At 37.8% G+C, this 24,658-nt stretch overlaps 1 protein-coding gene across 3 annotated transcripts in view; it reads right to left on the bottom strand.

Annotated features, from left to right (window-relative positions):
* Positions 1-24,658, bottom strand: part of TTLL5 (tubulin tyrosine ligase-like family, member 5) — a 281,382-nt gene that overhangs the window by 249,732 nt on the left and 6,992 nt on the right. For all 3 annotated transcript variants that reach the window (XM_008567069.1, XM_008567070.1, XM_008567068.1), the window contains exons 3-5: positions 23,831-23,937; positions 14,685-14,767; positions 13,241-13,347 (exon numbers count right to left, since the gene is read on the bottom strand). In XM_008567069.1, the coding sequence (XP_008565291.1) occupies positions 13,241-13,347; positions 14,685-14,767; positions 23,831-23,937 (297 nt within the window). The remainder of the gene's footprint in view (positions 1-13,240; positions 13,348-14,684; positions 14,768-23,830; positions 23,938-24,658) is intronic.

The raw sequence follows: 24,658 nt of genomic DNA, 5'->3' as shown, positions 1-24,658 counted from the left end.
AAAAAAAAAAAAAAAAAAAAAAAAAAAAAGATATATTTTATGTATAGTAAAACTTGCCCTTTTTAATGTATAATTACATTATACACTGGACAAACACATACATTTTGTAACCACCACAATCAAGACAGAATAGTTCCAACAATCCAAAAAGCAACCTCAAGTCCCTTTGTAGTCAACCTTTCTAATCACCTCCAGTCCTTGAGCAATCATTCATCTGTTTCCATCCCTATAATTTTGCCTTTTACAGAGAGTCAAATAAATGGAATCATACGGTATGTATCCTTTTGAGACTGGTTTCTTTCGCTGAGCATAAAGCATTTGAGATTTACCATTGTTGCATACATCAGTATTTTGTCCTCTTTCTTCTCAGTAGTAATCTTTTGATAGATGTACCACTGTATTTATCCATTCACCAGGTGTAGAATGTATGGCTAGGGCAATTGTCGGAAGCCTGCCAATGTAGCCAATTGTATTGTTGGGTTAGGACTAGGGGTTAGGGCCTACAGACCCTTCAAACCCGTTGTACAGACTGGGTCACAGACCCCTCACATGCCAGGCTGAGTCACCAGACCCCTCACACACAGGTCCACAAGCTAGGTAATTGGGAAAGAGCCCAGGAGCCGCTGGCAGACAACATGAGCTCAGTCCTCAGCAGCAGCAGCAGTGGTGGCAGCCCCCTGGAGGGTCCCAGGGGCACGGGCAGCAAAAGCCTCTAGCAGCAGTAACGGCCTCCTCATGGCCCCCTCAGGGTATCACCAGGGGCTGGGAGTGCACAGGCAACAACAGCAGCAACCGCCCCATGGCCGCTGCCTCCCACCCCAGGGGTGGCATCCTGGGGGCAAGGGGTGCTGCAGATCAGAGCCACTCGTCCTTTATACTTAAGTCTGATAACCCAGGACACCTGGGTGCGAGTCAGACAACCCAGGAACACCTGGGTGCACATGCACAATTACATTAGACAATAAATAACCAAGGAACCCCTCGGTGCATGTGCATACTTACACATCAAATGCTTGGCAAGACTCTGAACATCTGAGGGAGCCTGACCATTTATCTTCACTTTCCCTACAAAGGACATTTGAGTTGTTCCAGCTTTTGGAGATTATGAATAAAGTCACTATAAGCATTTGCATACAGGTTTTTGTATGAACATAAGCTTTCATAAATTATTGTGTGAATACTAGTTTGCATTTCTCTAGGAGTGAGAAAAATTGCTAAGTTGTTTAGTAAGTTGTATTACCTATCCATTGCTGCATAAAAAATTACCCCCAAACACAGCAGCTTAAAATAACAAATGTCACACAGTTTCTGTGGGACAGGAATGTGGGAGTGATAAGTTCTGTCTCAGGGTCTCTCATAAGACTACAGTCAACATGCTGGCCAGCACTGCAGTCATCAGGCTTGACTGGGCATGGAAGATCCACTTTCCAGATGGCTCACTCATATGGGGCTCTGTCTGGTTAGTGCTATTGTTGGAATCCTGCCGACGTAGCCAATTGTATAGCTACATTGTCTGGCTAGGGGTCAGGTCTCACAGACCCTTCAAACCCACTGTACAGACTGGGTCACAAACCCCTCACATGCCAGGCTGGGTCACCAGACCCTCCATATGCCTCGCTGGGTCACCAGATCCCTCACATGCAGATCCACAAGCTAGGTAATTGGGAAAGATCCCGGGAGCCATTGGCAGATGACATGAGCTCAGTCCTCAGCTTCCTCAACAATGGCAGCAGCAGCAGCTTACAGCAGATCTGGTCTGGTGGTGTTGGTGGTGGCGGTGACAGCCTCCCTGTGGCCTCCCCAGAGGCATCCAGGGGGCAGGGGGCACCATGGATCAGAGCCACTCATCCTTTATATTTAAATCCGATAACCCAGGACACCTGGGTGCACATACATTAGACAACCAAGGAACACCTGGGAACATGTGTATATTTACAACAAATGCTCAGCAAGATTCTGAACCCCCTGAGGGACCCTGACCATTTATCTTCACTTTCCCTACAGGCCAGCTTTTGCCAGGAGGCCTCAATTTCTCCCCATGTGAACTTTTCCATAAGGCTGAGTGCCTTCCTGACATGACAACTGCTTTCTCCCAGACCAGTGACCTGAGAAAGATAACAAGAAAGAAGCTATGTCTTTCATAACCTAGTGTTAGTAGTAACACACTGTGACTTCTGCCACATTCCAATCATTAGAAGCAAGTCACTAAGTACAGTTAACACTCAAGAACAGAATAATTAAGCTCAAACTTTTAAAGGCAGTGTCAAAGAATTCATGAACACATTTTACAATCACCACGTAAGTACGTTTAACTTTATAAGAAAGTGTCTAATGGTTATTCTGAGGATACTGGAGAAACAAGCTTAGTTTCTCCTAATATGCTCTGAGACATAAAGGAGAAGCCAAAGTGTTTTTTCTATTCTCTACTCTCAGTTCAACACAATCACTTAACACTGTTGACACCAGATCTATGAGGGTTTTTCCCTATACACCAAGCAAGCAATTCTACAATGGACACCAGCTGGGAGTCCTCTAACTCAATTCAATTCTGACATTATCAACCTGGAGGGACAAAGACCAAACACATATTTCTCAATGTCACAGTTATCTGAAGTGGCTGTACCATTCTGCATGCCTACCAGCAACATACTAGTGTTCCAGTCACTGTGCACTCTGGCTGGCACTTGGTATTGCCTGTTTTTTGTTTTTGATTTTAGTTATTCTAATAGGTATATATTGGTACTTCATGTGATTTAATTTGTACTCCACTAATGACTAATGATATTGAGCATCTTTTCATGTGCTTATTTGCCATCCATGTATCTTCTTTGGTGAAGTATCTGTTCAAATATATTTTGCGCATTTTGAAAACAGGGTTGTTTCCTTTCTTGTTATTGAGGTTTGAGAGTTCATTATATATTCTAGATACAAATTCTTTATTAGATATGTGTTTTTCAAATATTTTCTCAAGCCAGTGGCTTGTTTTTTCATTTTCTTTCTTTTCTTTCTTTTTTTTTTTTTTTTGAAGATGACTGGTAAGGGGATCTTAACCCTTGACTTGGTGTTGTTAGCACCACGCTCTCCCAAGGGAGCTAACCAGCCATCCCTATATGGGATCCAAACCTGGGGCCTTGGTGTTATCAACACTACACTCTCCCAAGTGAGCCACGGGCCAGCCCTTGTTTTTTTTTTTTTTTTTCCTTTTCGTCTTTTTTTCGTGTCCAGCAACGGATCGCAACCCTCAGTGTCGCGCCCGGACCGGACCGGGACCGGCAACGGGATCACAACCCTCGGTGCTGCACCCAAACCTCGCTCAGCCAGTGAGCGGGACCCGGTCTGTATGTGGGATCCGAACCCTCGGCGGGAGTGCTGCTGCGCTCCCAAGCGGCGCACTGTAGCAGTGCGCCACCGGGCCGGCCCGATTTTCTTAACAGTGTCTTTCAAAGAGCAGATGTTTTTAATTTTTTTTTTTTTCCTTTTTTGTCTTTTTTTGTGTCTGGCAACGGATCGCAACCCTCAGTGTCGCACCCGTACCGGACCGGGACCAGCAACGGGATTGCAAACCTCGGTGCTCCACCCGCACCTCGCTCAGCCAGTGAGCGGGAACCGGTCTGTATGTGGGATCCGAACCCTCGGCGGGAGCGCCACCACGCTTCCCAAGCGGCGCACTGTAGCAGTGCGCCACCGGGCCGGCCCAGATGTTTTTAATTTTGATGAAGTCCAATTTACCAATCTTTTTTCTTTTATGGATCGTGCTTTTATTGGTATATCTGAGAAATCTTTGCCTAACCCAAGCTCAAAGATTTTCTCCTATGTTTTCTTCAATAAGTTTTACAGTTCATGTTTTTCATTTAGGTCTATGATCCTTATTCCAAATGGATTGTTAAAAATTAATTTACAAGTATAAAATCTATTCTAAAACAGATTTCAAATATAAACAAAAAAGACCTTTTTTGCCCACTACCACAAAATGCAATTATTCCTCATTTCCCCCATTCAACCTCTCCCCAACTTCCCTTTTCCCCCCTTCCTGCCCTCCCCACCCCCAGCAACCCTAGGTATGTTCTCTCCCTCTGCAAGTCCAACATACCACTGTGGTCTTTCTTTCCTTCTTTCTCTCTTAGCTTCCACTTATGAGTGAGGATATATGGTAATTTTCCCTCTGTGCCTGGCTTATTTCACTTAACATAATTTTCTCTGAGCTCATCAATGTCACTGCAAATGGCAGAATTTCATTCTTTTCTATGGCTCAGTAGTATCCCATAGTGTATATCTTACCACATTTTCCTTATCCAGTCGTCCACATGCAGAAAAACAAAATTAGACCTGCACCTTTCATCACACACCAAACTCAACTCAAAATGGATTAAAGACTTAAATAGAAGACCTGAAACTATAAAACTACTAATGGAAAACATAGGGGATATGCTTCAGGAAGTAGCACTGTGCAAATACTTTATGAATAAGAGCCCAAAAGCACAAACAACAAAAGAAAAAATAAATAAATGGGATTATATCAAACTAAAAAGCTTCTGAACAGCAAAGGATACAATCAAGAGAGTGAATCGACAACCTACAGAATGAGAGAAAATATTTGAAAATTATACATCCAACAAGGAAATATTCAAGGATATACAAGGAACTCAAATAACTGTACAGTAAAAAAAAAAAAACCCAAACAACCCAACTAAAAATGAGCAAAGGAGCTGAACAGACATTTCCTGAAGGAAGACATACAAATGGTGTAGTGGATTGAATTATGTCCCTGAGAACTCACTAGAGCTTGAACTGTGTTCCCCAACACAGTTTTTATGTATTAGAAACTTAGCCCCCACTGTGACTGTTAAGAGGGTGGGAAATCCTATCATGGTAATTGAAAGGCGGGCCTTGAAGAGGTGATTGGACTGTAGGACCATGCTGTAGTGAATGGATTAAAAATGGTGGTCAAGGGTGTGGTTCTGAGGGCTTTAAAAGAAGAGGAGAATCTGTCTTGCTCTCGCTCTGCTCTCTCTGCTTCCACCATCTTGCAATGTGAGACCCCTGGGTCACTGTTGCCACCATCAGAGGGACTTTGGGCTTCCCAGCCTCAGAAACTATAAGCAATAAATTTTATTTTCTTTATTAATCACCCAGTTGCAGGTATTTTGTTATAAGCAACAAAAACAGATTAATACAAATGGCCAGCAGGTACTTAAAAAAATGCTCAACTTCACCAATCATCAGGGAAATGCAAATTAAAAAAGACTGTTTTAAGTTTGATTTCTGATAAGTACACTCAAAATTTCAGCTTATATGGACCAAATATGTGAAAGAAATTCTAGCTTCATCAACAGAGTCTACACCCATTCACTAAAATTCATTATGAAATATTTTAGGGACACTACATGTTTTATTTTAAAGGGATCACAATTCTCTAACAGAGCAAAAAGTATGGATTCTCAGATAGTGAAAAAACAGCAGTACATCAACAAGTTCCAAAACCAAAGTATTCTAGAAATGTTTATGCCACAGGTAATCTACAAAAGTGACCTTCTGAGAAATACAGCCTGACAAAAAATTCTGGGTTAATTCCAAGTAGAGATGCGAATTGACTGAGAAAGTTTAGATACTAAAATGCCGGAATTTCTGAGAAGTTTCGTTAATTTGTTTTTAGAAAAAGTTTAGCATATTTGAAAAAAGGACTGTCCAGAAAAATGAAATGCATGGTTACCTAATCCATATTTATAGACCTAATGCCACAGCAATAATAGCCCAAACTTTCATAAGCTATATGAAACATGATGTATCAGCACTGGTACCAACAGTCTGATATGTCTCTCTTGCACACGGCCCAAGACAGATCTTAATTTTAAACTGTAATGATCCTATTGTGGTAAAGTCCCAGATTAAGAATCGCACTGAGAACTTAACCACATTACTGAGAATGGACGCATAAGTGGTAAAAAGAAAAGCAAAGAAATGATCACCTTAAAATCAGGGAAATAATTGTTACCTATACCAGGGGGTATATTTTTGTTTACTCAAAAAAAGCCACTTCAGTTTGCCTCAACTGGACTCATAAGTCTCTGATTTGTTCCACTACTTAAAAACCATCTAAGAATCTTCGTTGTAATCACTAACTTACTTCATCTGTTCCTCAGTTCAAATTTTTTGCTATGATTTCAAAGACTGCTTTGTCAACTCTAGGTATCACAAACACTTCTTTCATACCTACTGCCCTCTTCAGAAATCTAAAGCAAAGGTACTCAAATGTTATTGTATCCAAGAATCGCCTAGGGAGTTTCTTAAAAATGCATGTTCCTGGACCCTGCCTCTCAAAACTGGGAAGTACTTGAGGTGACTCTGGTAGAGATGGCCCAGGACCTACACTACAGCAATGATTTAATCCACAACTGTCAATTTCAAACTTCCCTGATATCAGTCACCTCATTGTTTCTTAAATACATAGCTTTTTAGGTGTATATTTACGGAGAAAAATAAAGTGCTTAGAAGGTGCTTCTTAAATAAACACCTTCTCTGTAGATGGTGATTTCCATGAATCTGCAATGGAATCTAAAAATGTATATTTTTAAAAAGTACCCCAGCTAATTCTTATCATTAGGGAATTAGAAACACTGTACCAGAGGGTAAGTAAAAAAATTTACTTCCCACAGATGCCCAATATTAGTGGTCTTCAACTTTTTTGCTTAATATTTCCTATACAAATTTTGGGAAACTATGTGTTCTCTCACATGTTTAAATTGGCACCTAAGATTTTTCATCATAAACTAAATTCTTCCAAAGAATTTGATCAATGGTAAATATTATTTTAAAATAAAACTATAGGGCCGAGCGCTGGGAGCGCAGTGGCGCTCCCACCGCGGGTTCGGATCCTATATAGGGATGGCCCCTAAGCTCACTGGCTGAGCGCAGTGCGGCCGGTCTCAAAAAGGACAAAAAACAAAACAAACAAACAAAAAAAACTATAACGCCACACTTCTAAGTATATTCAAGGAAATCTCAACAACTTCAGGATTTAATATCTCCTATAACATTTTAAAAATGTTATTAAAGAAAAAGCTCTTTCGTGTCAGTGAAGTTTCTACTTTTTAAAATATACCTTTTATTGAAGTTAACATGTATACAGAAATGTACACAAATTACAAGTGCAGAGTGTGATATATTTTTACAAAGTGAACACACCTGTGTAACCACCACTCAGGTTAAGTATAAAACATTCCCAGCCTGCCAGAAGCCTCCCTCATACCTCCATCCAGCTGTTATCCCCCAATCACCCTTGTTTTTAATTCTTCCATTCCATTTCCTCCAAAGAACAGTTTAGTCTAACATATTTAATGCTTGACTTTTACATCATATACCTTCTCTATGGCAAAAATATACATATGAATTGATATATAATATTTTTTAATTTCCTGCAATCATACGGCTATAACTGTTAATACATATATATTACTGATTATCATTATATGTATTGTAGTGTACAATTCCTCAAGACACCATAAATACCTTAAATTTTGATCAAAATATATTAAACATAAAATTAGAAATTTTATTGAAAGACAAAGAAAAATTGAGGGAATGTCACAGATAAGAGGAAACTAAGTAGACATGAAAACTAAATGCAATCTGGGATCCTGGATTGGATCTTGGAACAGAAAAAGGACATTAGTAGAAAAATTAGCAAAACAAGAATTTATGGTATTACACAAATGTTAATTTCTTAGTTTTGATAATTATACTACAGTTATGTCAGATATTAACATTAGAAGAACTGGGTATAGGAACTCTCTATATTATTTTTGCAACTTTTCTATAAGTCTAAAATTATTTAAAATAAAAAGTTAAAAGTTATATTAAGAAAGAGTGCATGATATTATTAGAAATATTAAAGTGCTTGAATTTCTCCTGCATGTGAGTTAGAAGTCTTTGGACTGAAACAGGAGGGATATAGCAGCAAAAGCCACAAAGTATACCACGATTGAGATGCATCTATTTTAAATACGTATTTAAACAGTCATTACTTTTTGTTCGGTTGGATTTTTTTTTTAGCTGGGCTGTACAGGAATCCAGACCCTTTAAAAGTCTTCAAAATAGCCCACACTAGAGTATGCGTTCCTAATTCATATTAAGCAGTATATTTATTTCAATCATTTTTGAAGTGTTCCTATAGGTACATAGGAATTCCATCTCAATTTGGATTCAGTAATAATAAATTCCAACCTATATTTTCCTTGATAACTCCATTTTTTATTTAATCCATTTTCAAGGTTTTTTTTTGTTTTTGTTTTTGTTTTTTGTTTTTTGTTTTACATATAGCAAGAATTCATTGAACCAACAATGACAAGTGCAACCTGGGAGATTCATAATCAGGTCACCCTGAGAAATGTGTTCCGAAGAGGTGCCAGCAGAGCTTAGTATTTTATTTTATTTTATTTATTTGTTTGTTTGTTTGTTTATTACTGTAATATAGTTGATTGTACATATTTGTGGGTTATATCAACACCTGTGTGCAATATGTGATGCTCAAATCAGGATAATTACTATATTCAACATTATACGATGTAATCAATTTCTGTGGCCCTTTACCCCTCCTTCCCCTCCCCCTTTCCTACTTCTCAGTTCTGTTCTCTCATTTTGAAAGTTCAATGTATTGTTGTGATTGTTGTATCTTTCTTTTCTGTTTTTTAATTTATTTTTTAGTTCCCACTTATGAAATATGCAATATTTCTTTCTGTGCCTGGCTTATTTCATTTCACATAATTTTCTCTAAGTTCATCCATGTTGCTGCGAATGGCAGTATTTCATTCTTTTCTATAGCACAGTAATATTGAATTGTGTAAATATACCACATTTTCCTTATCCAGTTGTCTGACGATGGGCATTTAGGTTGGTTCCAACTCTTGGCTATTATAAATAGAACTACGGTAAACATGGGAGTGCAGGTATCTCTTCAACATGATGATTCCCATTCCTTTGGGTATATACCCAGCAATGGAACTTCTGGATTGTATGGCAGTTCAATATGTAGTTGTTTCAGGAACCTCCATATCATTTCCCATAATGGCTGCACCAATTTAAAGTCCCATCAACAGTGTAGGAGGATTCCCCTTTCTCTGCATCCTGCCAGCATTTACTGTTCTGTCTTTTAGATAATAGCCAGTCTAACTGGGGTGAGATAATATCTCAGCATGGTTCTGACTAGCATTTCCCTGATGCCATGTGATGTTGAGCATTTTTTCATGTGTCTGTTGGCCATTTGTATATCTCCCTTTGAGAAATGCCTATTCAGTTCTTTTGCCTATTTTTTAATCAGGTTATTTGTTTTCTCACTGTTAAGTTGTTTGAGTTCCTTGTATATTCTAGATATTAATCCTTTGTCAGATACACAGTTTGCAAATATTTTCTCCCACTCCTAGGCTGTCTTTTCGCTCCCATTAATTGTTTATTTTGCTGTGCAGAAGCTTTTGAGTTTGATATAATCCCATTTGCTTTTTTCCTTTTGTTGCCTGTGCTTTGGGGATCATATTCATAAAGTCTTGCCCAGTCCTATATCCTGAAGTGTTTCCCCTATGTTTTATTTTAGGAGTTTTACCGTTCAGATCTTCTCTTAAAGTCTTTAATCCATTTTGAGTTGATTTTGGTATATGGTGAGATGTGTGCGTCTAGTTTCATTCTTCTATAGATGGATATCCAGTTTTCCCAGCACCATTTATTGAAGAGGCCGTCTTTTCCCCAATGTATGAGCTTGGTGCCTTTGTCGAAGATCAGTTGGCTATAAGTCTGTGGGTTGATTTCTGGGTTCTCTATTCTGTTCCATTGGTCTGAATGTCTGTGTTTATGCCAGTACCATGCTGTTTTGGTTACTACAGGTTTGTAGTATAACTTAAAGTCAGGTAGTGTTATGCCTCCAGCTTAATTTTTTTTTTTGCTCAGGATTGTTTTGGTTATTCTGGGGTCTTTTGGTGTTCCATATGAATGTTAGGATTGTTTTTTCTATTTCTGTGAAGAATGTCATTGGTATTTGATGTGGAATGCATTGAATTTGTAGATCGCTTTAAGTAGTGTGGATATTTTCACAATGTTAATTCTTCCAATCCAAGAGCATGGAATGTCCTTCCATCTTTTTGTGTCCCCTTCAATTTCTTTCAACAGTGACTTGTAGTTCTCATTATAGAGATCTTTCACCTCCTTAGTTAAATTTATTCCTAGGTATTTTATTTTTTTGGTGACTATTTCAGATGGGCTAGCTTTCTTGATTTCTTTTTCTGCTAGTTCATTGTTGGAGTATAAAAACACTACCGGTTTTTGAGTGTTGATTTTGTATCCTGCAACTTTACTGAAATCATTTATCAACTTTAAGAGCTTTTTTGCAGGGTCTTTAGGCTTTTCTATATATAGGATCATGTCATCTGCAAACAGGAACAAATTGACTTTGTCTTTTACAATCTAGACCGCCCTTTATTTCTTTCTCTTGCCTGATTGCTCTGGCTAGTACTTACAATACCATGTAAAATAGGAGTGGTGAGTGTGGGCATCCTTGTCTTGTTCCTGTCCCCATCCAGTATGATATTGGCAGTGAGTTTGTTATATATGGCTTTTATTGGGTTGAGATATCTCTCTATCCCCAATTTGATGAGAGTTTTTATCACGAAGGGATGCTGAATTTTGTCAAATGATTTTTCTGCATTTATTGAGATAACCTCCTTGACTACTCTTTGAATGTGTTACACTCATCAGTTTGAGAATATTAACAATTTATTTTCTAATTGCAATATAGAATATCCATATCTTCTGGACATTAAGGAAGAAGATAAGTTTAAATAATTTTCTGACAATGAAGTTCAGACATAAAATAAAACTGGGGGTCCTGAAGCATGGATCCGGAGACCAGATCCCCCTCCCACAATCACGCACACCAACACCCCAGGGCCCACCCATGGACCTGCGACTTGGAGCCAAGGACTGGACCCCACCCAACCAGGCACACTGCCAGTGCCTCAGTGCCTCGGGAACCACCTGCAGACCTGAGGCATGAATCTGGGGACTGGACCCCCCCACACACAACCAGGCACACTGCCAGCACCAAGGAGCACGCCAAAGACATCACGTCCATGTGGGCAGCCCACCACAATAACCACAGCTGCCGTGAAAGCAGCTAGACACCACAACCACCATGCAGATGGTCTGCCAGCTACTGGAGTGCACTGACACAAGGAGAGTCACCAGCAGAGACCAAAGAAAAGAAGAGGATGTCTCTCTCCACAAAGCCCATTCCAGTGTGACAGAAGAAGCAACTGCTCTACTATAATATTGGGGGACCTGAACACACCTCTCAGCATTGGACAGATCATCTAGGCAACAAATCAACACAGTAACCATTACTCTTTCAGAAGGAGGGAAGAAATCTAGGGTAATTAGAAGGGGGAGGGGGGGAGGGGGAGGGGATAGGGAAAGATTGAACAAGGGGCACAAAGAATAAGTATGATTTGTAAAAATATATGTGCTAGTAATATTGATTTGATCAACACATCTCAATGTTGAACCCCCAAAATATGTATAATCAATTATGATTCAATAAAAATTAAAAAAATAAAATAAAATAATATAAAATAAAACTGGGACTTCCTGTGAAGACTCAAAACACACAATTACTCAAAAGTATGAAGAAACCATTTGGCAATACAGACAGCATAGGCCACTATTTATACACACTGATTGGGTAGAAAAGACTAGAATTGAAAAGTCAAGAAACAGACTTCATTTCATGAAAATGAATAGAAAAGCATATGAGGTAAATGAAAATAAAACTCATGGTTAGCGTGAGTAACTGGGGTATAAGTCCTGGAAATAAAATAAAATGTAACCACTGAGCAAATAAAATTTTTACTGGATTTCCATCTCTTCATGAGATAGATGATGCTAGTTTCCCTCTCTCTCCATTAGGTCATGTATCTCTCCATGGCTGAATGCTGCTAGGAATAAGGCAGTATTGCAGCATCAACTTTTTTTCCTATTTCCTTTTTCACAGATGTACAAAGAAACCTTGTTCGTATAACAGCTAACACATACAGTATATAGGATGTGACAGGCACTGTTCTAAGTGATTTACATCTATATATTTTTTTTTTTTGGTGGCTGGCCGGTATGGGATCTGAACCTGTGACTATGGTGTTATGAGGATTCACTCTAACCAACTCAGCTAACTGGCCAGCCGCACTTTATATCTTGATATATTAAATCCTCACAACAGCCATATGAAGTATATGCCGTTAGCACCTTCTTTTTATCAATGAGGAAACTGGTGCCCAGAAAGGTCACTTGCCCAAGGTCACTCAGCGAAGCTGGGATCTGAGCCCACCCAGGTAGTTGGCTACAGAGCCTATGCTTCTAGCCACTAGGCAATACTGCCTCTCTAGGCTGCCATCAACAAATACGACCAAAAGGAATTTTCTATAGCAATGACACTCAATTCTTTGAATTCCTTACTAACTACGTCAAAAATCACAAAATGATCTGTCATTAAAACTTACGTTTAATAATCTATCAGCTGACAACTAGATTATGTCATCCTTCAATTCTATTAAATACAAACAAATGGAAATAGCCATCATGCAAAAAAAGATTTGTTTTGCTATTACCAGAATCCAATTAGACACCAATTTTTCTGTACCTTTGCTTAAAACCCTGGAAATTTTTACACCCAAGGACAATGAACAATATTAAGATTCTAGGTGGGCCATTCTTTTATAAAGCAGAAAAACAATAACTGTGAACGGGGAGGTGAGAAAACAGAATCCATCCACATGAGGTGCTCTCAAGAAGTTCAATTTTAGGAAAGAGAACCAGAATTGTCTTCTTTAAAACCATCTTCATCTACATAGCGCTTCAAAAGTATTCATAATGCTCAGATTCAGATGTTTGTAAGCTTAAGGTTGTCAGCAAGCTCTCGTAGACTTTCTTCACTTTTTAAAATTCTTTTAAAAATTTGTTGTTGTTGTCGTCTGCCTGTATTATTTCATAAAGACTATCTTTGTGATGAGAGATTCTTTCTTTTGCTTATTCTAATCTGCTGATTAAGCTTTTTGCATTTTTTTATTTCATTGAATGAATCCTTCATTTCCAGGAGTTCTGTTGGTTTTTCTTTCTTTTTTTTTTTTTAAGGACATTAATTATCTCTGCTGGCTACAAACCCCAATGTCAGGTACTTTTAAATGGAGCAAAGCAGCTATAAGAGCATTACCTGGGAAAGTGATTAACCTTTTGTGCTTCAGAGAGGGTGCGAAGTAAGAAGGGTTTCAGGTGGGATCCTGTCCACATTAGGTTATAGTCAGTGCTGCTTGGGTGAACCTGAAGATAGACAGAAAGACAAGAAGGCAATAAAATGTAAGAGGCTGTTTCCAGGAAGAGCAATGGCAGAAAAGGCCACAGTGATTTTTCATCCACAGAGCACTCACAGGAGTAGCTCAGTCAGTATGTGAGCCTACTGACACAATAGCAGAGTATCACAGAACACGGGAATAATCAAGTTTAAAGAATGGGAGAGCTGGCCAAATTCCAGATGCAAAAAGTAAAATAAATTAACCCTTCTATAGAAGTCCATGATGTCTCAGTATTCTTACATATCAAAGTATAAGATGAGACTCCAAACCCAAAACTCCTAAGTCTGCCCTTATGCCCTTGCAGACATGGGTATAAAGTGTTCATCAGAACTAAAACCTCACAGTAGCAAACCAACGTAGAATTCATTCGTTTATTCATTAGAATTCATTTGTCCATTTATTCAACAATTACGTACTCTGTGCCTGTAATACAATAGGAACCCTGTTAAGTGTTGAAGATAAAATAGCAATACGACAGGGTATAAATCGATATCAGAACTTCCTCAAAATGTGTCTAACAGATCTCAACCTAGGATAAGGAGCCAGCAACCAAACTTTTATCAATTGCCTCAAAGTATATATAGTGAAAGTCTGTTCAGCATTTTTGCCTGTCTTTTTTGATGATAACATCCCAATTTCCCCAATTTTCTTTGGGGAATGACATACTACTTGGTTTTAAAGGACCTGACAATCACCCACCCATACCCTCTTCCAAAGAGTAGATCCATGACCCAAGTTAGACCAATCATTCTATCTCCAGAATGTGATTTTTAATCAGAAAAAGGCACAAGGACAATGAATGGAGTCCAGTCAGTTCCACATCAGTGCCTTGAGAAGATAATCCTGAAGATTCCTGTTCCTAGATCCCTGGGGTTGTCCTGGTATCTCTCCTTCCAAAGACCTGACTTGTCAGCATTCCCTCTGATTCTACTAGCCACCCTCTGCACACCTTTCCTACAAATCCCTTTTGGTTTAAGTTAGAGTCCATTTCTGCTGCTTACAAAGAATCTTTTTGGGTATCAGACAATACCTCATAGACAACTCTGCCTTTAGCCCAAGCCTAAGAACATAACAAAAAAAAATTTTTTTTTTTGAAAATAAAGGCCATCCCGTGGAAATGTTTTCCATTTCCTGCAAAGAAAAACTGGTAAAGCCACTCGGAAATTAAATCCAAGTTCTGCATGATCACTAAGCATTGGTCCCATGTACTTTCTAGAGCTGGCCCTATTAATTGGTAAAATCTGTTAGGTGGCTAGGATTTTCAGCTTTTGAGCAGATCAGGTAAGGTAGTAAAAATGAGCTTACTTCATGGAATCCATGTGCTGTCAGAATGCTGCGCACCAGGCGACTGTCCGTTCGCACAATTTTATAAGACAAATGATAACGTTCTAAAGAAAAACACAGAATCAAGTTCAGTAAACAGAAAGTTAACCATAAAAACAGAAAAACTGTTAAATGGTGGCTTGCTTAATTATACTCAATAACATTATGCTGCTACTTTTTTTATTTTTTATTTATTTTTTTTAATTTTTTTTCCTTTTTGTCATTTTTCGTGTCCAGCAACGGACTGCAACCCTCAGTGTCGCGCCCGTACTGGGACCGGCAACGGGATCGCAACCCTCGGTGCTGCACCCGCCCCTCGCTCAGCCAGTGAGCGGAACCGGTCTGTATGTGGGATCCGAACCCTCAGCGGGAGCGCCGCCGCACTCCCAAGCGGCGCACTGTAGCAGTGCACCACCGGGCCGGCCCCTATGCTGCTACTTTTAAAACTACTATAAATAAGTTGAGGATTACTTTGGACCAAGGGTTCTTAATCTGAGATTCTTTTGGGGTTCACTAAACATAAATGGGGGGAAAAATTACATCTGTGTTTTCACTAGTTTCTAGTTGAAATTTAACAGTGCCTTCAATTAGAAATGTAGGCAACAAAGCAGGTAGTATTAACAGTATCTGTGACCTTAGATATCAGGTACTTTAGTATTATTTTACAGTTGTTATTATAATTATCTCAAAATATCACTTATTCTCCTAGTTTTTAAAAATTATGGTGGTTAACAGATTCCCACTAGATTGTTTTATTTAGGTACACTAATAAAAAATCACATCTATCACAAAGTTTAAAAAATATTTTGATTATATCTGAATACAACTGATTTCCATTCTAATCACTTTTTTTTTTAATCTACTTAAAAGCATTATTCTGAGAAGAGGCCCAAAGGTTTCTCCAGACTGCCCAGGGGGGGCCACTGTACCAAAAAGGTGAAGAACCCATGCTCTAGACACCTTGTGACCTATAATGCTGATGAGCCAGTACATCTTAAACCAGACATTAGAAACCAGCAGCCCAAGAGCCAAATCCAGCCGGCAGACATGGTTTGTTCATTTCCTTGTGGTGCTCTAAAACAAAATTGAATTAGTTGCTAACCTTTTGAAATTGGAAGAATTCACATAAAAATCTAAACTTCTGGGCTTCTTTTGAAAAACCTGACAACCTGGGCTCTCTTCTTTCCAATGGCAAGAGTCTACTGGAGAAATGAAACTGCCCCTCAGGACAGGCACACACCATGCAGTTCATTCATCACTGTACTTAGCCAGCTTCACCCATTCACATTTCCTGGCAAGCTCCTGTAAGCATTTGTGCTAGTGACTCCTGCATGAAAGGAAAGCCTATAACCATGTGAGATTTCAATATGTCCCTAAAGACTAACATTTATTCTGGATAAAATTCAATCTCTTTCTGTGCGCCACTACAAATTATTTGAAAAAGATAGCTAAGAATTCTACAGAACAATTTTTTTAAAGGACTGCATATTGAACAACTCCAGAATGAGTATAGTTCAAACACCTATGGACAGACTTCTGAACAATACTCAGCCTCCACAGTCAAAGACAACCACTTGTTTTTATGAATTGTTGTAAAAATACTTAGAAACCTCTGCTGCTACTTAACCAGCCCCAGCAAGGAAGACACAGGAGGACTGGCATTAAAAAGCCAAACACTCCATATTTCTCACTCTTGTGGCAAATTTTTAAAACCTAGTTACAGGGTTTTCCCAATGATCAATCACTAGTGTGTTGTCTTTGCAATATCATTACAGAAAAAACAGTGCAGGGTCAAATGTGTTTACTTCAGGCCAGAACATAATGTAGATATGCTATGCCAAAAAAAGAAGAAAATGCTCCAAAACTGATTGAGAACATACTGCAAGGATCTTGAAGAAGCTCCCAATGGCCAAATTTGAGACAATTTGAACATAAAAATGAACAGTGACAGAGATAGATCATAATGCACTTAATAATAAATCCAAGAATCCACACTTGTAGGGTAAGAAGGCATACTGGTTTTATTTTGCTGCTTGTAACAAATTACCACAATTGGCAGCTTCAACACAAATTTATTGTCTTACAGTTCTGTACGTAGAAGTCTAACACAGGTCTTACCAGGCTAAAAGCAAGGCACTGGCAGGGTTTGTTCCTTTCTGTAGGTTCTGGGTAGGATTTGTTTCCTTCCCTTTCCAGCTCTAGTGGCCACCCCCATCCTTTGGCTTCCAGCTTATGGTCCCCTTCCTGCAGCTTCAGAGCCAGCAACAGTGAGTTTAGTCCTTCTCACATCACATCATTCTGACCTCTTCTTCCTGCTTCTTCCACTTTAAAGAACACTTGTGATTATACTGGGTCCACTTGGATAATCCAGGATAATTTCTTTATCTTAAGGTCATCAGATTAGCAACCTTAGTTCCATCTGCAACTTTAATTCCCCTTTGCCATGTAAGGTAAACATATACACAGGTTCTGAAAATTAGGAGATGGACATCTTTGGGGGATCATTATGCTGCCTACCACAGAAGGGAAAATTCTTATTTACAGAAAATCCAGGGCTGGCCTGTGGCTCATTTGGGAGAGTGTGGTGCTGATAACACGAAGGCCGCGGGTTCGGATCCCTATATAGGAATGGCCGGTTAGCTCTCATGAGAAAGCGTGGTGCTGACAACACCAAGTCCAGGGTTAAGATCCCCTTAACTGGTCATCTTTAAAAAAAAAAAAATAAAGAAACAAAAGAAAAAGAAAATCCAGCTAATAAATGTACAAGGAAAGAAAGAAATAGAAAATCAGCATTTTACAAAAACTATAAGAGTAAGTGATTCAGACAAGAATCACTGGTTAAAGACTGTTGAGGAATCAGATATAATCATACATCTCAAAATGTCACTCCAGAGAATGCTTACAACAAAGGGGTAAGGTACCTTTACAGTGAAGTGATCTGGTGAACACTACCTTAACCAAATGATTAAACTTGCCCTCACCAATAATGCAAAATAATGACATCATATGCTCCCAAATGTGATACGCTGAGAAGGACACAACTTCACTAAGTGATATTCCTGCAAATTTTTAAAAATCTGAATCTAAACGTGTGGAAAGAATCACACAAGGATAACAATCAAACTTAAGGATACCTGCAAAACAACTAGTCTGGAATCTTTAAAAATGTCAATGTCATGAAAGACCAAAAAAAAAAAATTCCGAGAAATGGCTGTAGATTAAAGTAGACTAAAGAAACATGGCAACTAAATGTAATCTTTGATTGGATTCTAGACAGAAAAACAAAACCAAATTGCTATAAAGGGCAAAACTGGAACAATGAGAACATCTGCATAGGCACTGCAGATTAGATAACAGTACTTTACCAATGACAGATTACTGTGGTTATACAGAAGATGCCCTTGTTCACAGGAGATACATGCTGAATAACATATGAGGGCATGAAGTATTTGAATTAATTCTCAAATGGTTCAGAGAAAGAGAAAAAGAAGCAAATATGGCAAAATGTTAATAATTGGTCAATCTAGGGAAAGAGTATACACGTGTTCATTGCACTATTCTTGCAACTTGTCTGAAGGTTTTAATTTTCTAAATAAAGTGTTTAGAAAAATGAAAGAAAATTAGGTCCTTTCATTATAACTGTGATCACTAACATCTCCATTTTTGCACATGCAAAAGCCAAAGCATCATCAACTATGTGATTACTGCTGGAGACAAAGACTGTGTCTGATTCTGTGCATGTTCTGCAGTGCCAGTCTCTCAGTGCCAGACCATGGGGAAGATGATCATTAAGGTGGGTGGGAAAACAGAATGTTTACATGGGGACTGGGAGAAAAGGGGGGGAAATATGAGAAAGAGTGTCTCTAGAGCCAAACTGCTGGAGTTCACAGTCCTGTTTCTACTACTTCCTGCCTGTAATCTTGAGTAAATTATTTAATTTCTCTATGCTCAATTTCCTCACCTGTAAAACAAAGTTGATAATAACACTGCTTACCTCACAGGGCAGTGTAAGTACTAAATAAGTTAATACACCTAAAGCTTTAGAACAGTTGTTGCTACACAGTAAAAATTATTTTTATATAGTAAAAAAGTAAATACATAGAAAAATTGCTATTAATACATAGTATCATATATAGTAAATTACATACTTTATAGAGTAAATAAAAAATTTAAATGCTATTAATATTCTGTCTTCTATTCCTCCTATTATAGGAAAAAAATGCAATCACCACTGCACTCAGTAACAGACCTGATTCTTACAGTATATAAGCAGTAAGCAGTGATCATCCACTTCTAATCCATACCACCTAACTATAACTCAACTCAGATACATAGAACATGCTCCAAAAGGGGAGTGCAAGAAAGGAAGGGTGAAATGATATAAAGGAATCATCACTGCTGGGGACTTTTAACTCATATTCACTTTGTGTCCAACAGCCTCTGTATCCAATAATGCTGGTTAGTAGCTTATCTTAGACCAGAGGTTATAAACTTGTTATCTTAGACCAGAGGTTATAAACTTGACCAAAAATATTCACAATAAATTCAATTTCTTTCAATAAATTCAATGAAACATTTAATAGAACAAACAGAAAGAACAAAGCTGGCATATAACACTATGAAATCAACAGAAGATAACTAATGCCCCAGATATACTTCTCAAGGGGATTTAACCACAGACTTATGGTCTGAGCAGATCTATGTCAGCTATTTAAGAAAGCCAAAAAAAAAATGTTACAGACGAAGAGTGTTTAACAATTCAGAAAACTGAGGCAGCAACTAGCAAAAGTCAAATTGTTCTTTTCAAAAATGAAGGTGAAGAAAATTACTAAATCTCAAGGAAATGGGGCAGATAAGAAACATTCAAAAACAGAATTTGAGAAAAATTTAGTGGCATTTTCTTTAATCACAGGAACGTTTAAAGAAAAAAACCCAAAGACTTATGGATTCTGGAAAATAGTATTTGCTTGAATAGTGGGAAGAATACATTAATGGATATTATTTTCCAGTTAAAGAAGGGTCTGCTTATTGCCACGGAATACATAAATTATTTTGTGACACACACGACAAAAGAAGCATGTTTTGAGCAGACTATTTACTCCTCTCGTTTTATCTGCCTTCGACATTTTGGTTCAAATAATGTTTAGAAGGAGTTTCTCAGCAAAGGGTCTTCAGTTAAGCTTCAAAGAATATGAATGAACTATGTTCCTTTAAGTGGTAACCTAGCAACTTGCTGAGGGCATTAGAACATAACGACCCTTGGGGAGGAAGGAGGATTCAAATCCCAGAAGCAGGTGCTCACAGCCCTCTGAACTCCTGGCTTATTATAGGATGATAGACCTTAAAGTCATTTTAAAGTACAGCAAATCCTATTCAGCAAGTACAGTAAGCAGTACAAGTTTTGTATGTCTACTATATGCCAGACATTAAACGACCTCTCTTAATCCCTACAATGCCTGCAAGGTAGATTAGATATTATCTCCATTTTACAATAATGAAACTGGTTAAGAGAGTTTAAGTGACTTGCCCAGGAGTCTCAGCTATTAAATGCTAAAGCTGAGATTTGAAGCAATGACTTGAGAACCCAAGTATAAGCTCTTTCCACTACACCACTTGACAGTTCTGACCCACATCATTATAACCTTTAAAGACAGCTACATGCTAACCCAGGACTCAGAGAACTGCTTAAAATCTAAGAGGAGTGGAGATAAATGAAATTGAGAATAGACAAATACAAAAATAAGCAAAACCAAAAGTTGATTCTTTAAAATGATCAACAAAATTCACAAACCTATAGCTAAACTAAGAAAAAAAGAGAAAAGACTCAAATTACTAAAATCAGAAATAAAAGTGGAGAGACGGCCCACAGCTCACTCGGGAGAGTGTGGTGCTGATAACACCAAGGCCACAGGTTCAGATCCGTATACAGGGATGGCCGGTTAGCTCACTTGGGAGAGCATGGTGCTGACAACACCAAGTCAAGGGTTAAGATCCCTTTATCAGTCTTTAAAAAATAAAAATAAAAAAAAAAAATGAAAGTGGGAACATTACTACTGACCTTACAGAAATAAGGATTATAAAAGAATACTATGAACAATTATATAGCAACAAATTAGATAGGATAAATAAAGTAGGCAATTACCTAAAAACACACAAACTACCAAAACTGACTCAAGAATAAATAGAAAATATAAATAGTCCTAAAACAAGCAGAGGTTGAATCAGTAATCAAAAACCACCCATCAAAGAAATGTCCAAGATCAAATGGCTTCACTGGTGAATTCTACCAAACATCTTAAAGAATTAACACCAATCTTTCTGGAACTCTTCCAAAGAAGAGGAAAGAACTCATTCTATGATGCCAGCATTATCCTGATGCAAAAGCCAGACAAAGGCATCAGAAAAAAAGAAAACTGTAGACCATATGACTTTATGACTATAGACGCAAAAATCCTCAACAAAATACTAGCAAGCCAAATCCAGCAGCATATTAAAAGGATTATTCACCATGACAACATAGGATTTACCTCAGGAATGTAAGGATGATTCAACATACAAAATGTCAGTCAATATAATACCCCACACTAATACAATGAAGGGGAAAAAAACTTCTCATCTCAATTGATGTAGAAAAAGCATTTGAAAAAATACAATACCCTTTCATGATAAAAACACACAACAAACTAGGAACAGAAGGGAACCTCCTCAACATGATAAAGGACATCTATAAAAAACCCACAGCTAACTTCATGCTGAATGGTGAAAGAGAGAAAGCTTTTCCCCTGAGATCAGGAACAAGACAAAGATGCCCTCTTTTGCCACTTCTACTCAACATCGCACAGGAAATTCTAGCCAGAGCAATTAGGCAAGAAAAAGAAATAAAAGGTATCCAGGTTGGAATGAAAGAAGTAAAATTATCTCTATTTGCAGATGACATAATCTTGTATGTAGGCTATCCTAAAAAACATATACACACAAAACTATTAAATCTAATAAACAAGTACAGCAAGGTTCCAAGACCAGATCAGTATACAAAACTCAAACCCAAAAATGAAATTGAAAAAACAATTCTATTTTCAATACCATCAAAAGAATAAAATATTTAGTAATAAATTTAACAAAAGTAAATGACTTGTACACTGAAAACTGTAAAACATTGCTGAAAGAAATTAAAGACAACCAAAATAATTAGAAAGACATCCCGTGTTCATGGACTGAAAGACAACATTGTTAAGATGGCAATACTCTCCAAAGTGATTTACAGGTTCATGCACTCACTATCAACATCCCAACAGCCACTTTTACAGAAATGGAAAAGCTGATCTAAAATTCATATGGAATTGCAAGAGATCTTAAATAGCCAAAAGGATCTTGAAAAAGAACAACAGTGTTAGAGGATTCACACTCCCATATTTCAAAACTTAATATGAAGGTACAGTAATCAAAACAGTAAGGTAACTGGCATAAGAATAAATGTACAGATCAATGGAATATTAAGAGTCCAGCAATAAATTCATACATCTACAGTCGATTTTCGGCAACAGTGCCAAGACCATTCAACGGGGAAAGAATAGTCTCTTCAACTAACTGCGCTGGGACAAGTGGATATCCACATGCAAAAAAGAATGAAAGTAGACCCTTACCTAGCACTATGTAAAAAAATTAACTCAAAGTGGATCAAAGACTATTTAGATCTAAATATAAGAGATGAAATGATAAAACTCTTAGAAAAAAATATGGGGATCATGACCTTGGGTTAAACAATGGTTTCTTAGATATAACACCAAGAGCATTAGCAACAATAAAAAAAAATAGATAAATCAAATGTCATCAAAACTAAAAACTTTTGCTCATGAAAGAATGCTATCAAGAGAGCGAAAAGACAATCCACAGAACAGGAAGAAAATATTTGCAAATCATATATTTGATAAGGGTCTAATATTCAGAATAAGGAACCCCTTCAACTCAACAAAAAGGACAACCAAATTTTAATAATGGGCAAAGTCCTTGAATAGACATTTCCCTAAAGGTCTGTAAATGGCCAACGAGCACATGAAAAGATGCACAATGTCATTAATCACTAGAGAAATGCAAATAAAAACTAGAATGAGATACCACTTCATACTCACTAATATGGCTATATTCCAAAAGACAGAAAACAATGTTAGCAAGGATGTGGAGAAATTTGGACCCATATATATGCAGGTACTTCAAAAAGTTCATGGAAAAACAGAATTAAAAGACAATGTGAATTTCTCCATGAACTTTTTGAAGTATCCTTATATAGTTGGTAGGAATGTAAAATGGTGCAACCACTGTGGGAAACAGTTTGACAGTTATTTAATAAGTTTAAAATTGAATTACCATATGACCTAAAAATTCAATTCCTAATACCCAAAGGAATGGAAAACCAGTGATCAAACAAAACCTTGTCCATAAACATTCACTATTCACAATAGCCAAAAGGTGGAAACAACACAAATGTCCATCAACCAATGAATAAATAAACAAAATGTGATATATCCATACAATGAAATATTATTCAGCCATGAAAAGGAATGAATGACTGATACAAGCTCCAACATGGATAAACCTTGAGAATATTATGCTAAGTAAAAGAAGCCAGGCACAAAAGGCCACATATTGTCTGATCCCATTTATACGAAATATCCAGAATAGAAAAATCCACAGAGACAGAAAGTAGATTAATGGCTGCCAGGGACTGGCAGAATTGGAAAATGGGGAGTGACTACATAATGAGTATAGGCTTTACTTTTGGGATTATAAAAATGCTCTAGAACTGGACAGTGGTGATGGTCGTACATCATATATGTACTAAACATCAATGAATTGTACACTCCCAAAATGGCTAAAATAGTAAATGTTGTTATGCATATTTTACTACAATTTTTTAAAAAATAAACACATGTATGCATAGTTCTGGAAAAAAATTCAGACAAAAAATATATGTAGAAAGCAATTTAAGAAATTATAAATAATTCAAGTGTAACAACTCAATAGATTTTTCTCATGGCCAAGGCCCTTTCCCTATGTCATGTCAATTTCTTCAAGACAAGGTTGTCAGGGCCACGTCCAGCTCTGCCCTCTGTGGGAGAAGTTATACCCACCTCCAATTACTCGAATATTGTTGTCCTTTGTCAGAATAGCCTCAGCATGGAATACCAAAACTGGAATTCTCCTGCAGCCTCCAGTCCACATGATACATGGATGATCCCTACAACCATAAAAGGTTTCATTAATTTACAGCTCAAAATCTGAATTAACTGCTGAAGCATATTACTGTGATTTGTTGCTTAGTAACTTCCCCCTTCCTCCTGGAATGAGAACTCCAAATATCCTGTGGGAAATCACTCATCTCCCATTTTTAGCCATGTGTTTGTTTAAGATGAACTCCATCCCTGCTTTAGGGAAGGATGGGCCTTGATTGGTTTCAGCCAATCAGGACATTCCATCACTGTTATAGTGATTGGTTCATGGATGGGCACATAAACCAACAGAGTACAAGGAGACATGTTCTGAAACCCTCTAAGAAAGCAATGATCTCTTTCTCTTCTGTAGCAGCTACAAGCAATGGCCTCTCTTCCTCTTGAAGGTGCAGGATGAAAATGAGAAGTCTGGAACTGCAACAGCCATTTTGTGACCTTCAGGGGAGAGCTTGGAGTTGGTGGTAAAGGAGGAAGTCAGTGGGAGCCTGACTGAAAGGAGAGAAATAAGATCCTGGGTCATAGAGTCAGAGTGCGGAATAAAGCCTTACTTAAATATGAGTAATAAATTCCTTTTATAATTTAGGACAATTTGAGTTATGTTTTAATCTCTTGTACACATAAAGAATCCTAACTGATATATGTTATATACCCCCTTTATACCCCACAGTCCCTTTTCAAGCCAATTTGATGACCTATCCTAATATTCTAAGGTAGGAACCCTAAATTAAT

This window comes from Galeopterus variegatus, unplaced genomic scaffold (genome assembly GCF_000696425.1).
Source record: "Galeopterus variegatus unplaced genomic scaffold, G_variegatus-3.0.2 Scaffold290, whole genome shotgun sequence".
Taxonomy (NCBI): Eukaryota; Metazoa; Chordata; class Mammalia; order Dermoptera; family Cynocephalidae; genus Galeopterus; species Galeopterus variegatus.
The sequence above is the reverse complement of the archived record's forward strand: the minus strand, read 5'-3'. Positions and strand labels throughout refer to the sequence as shown.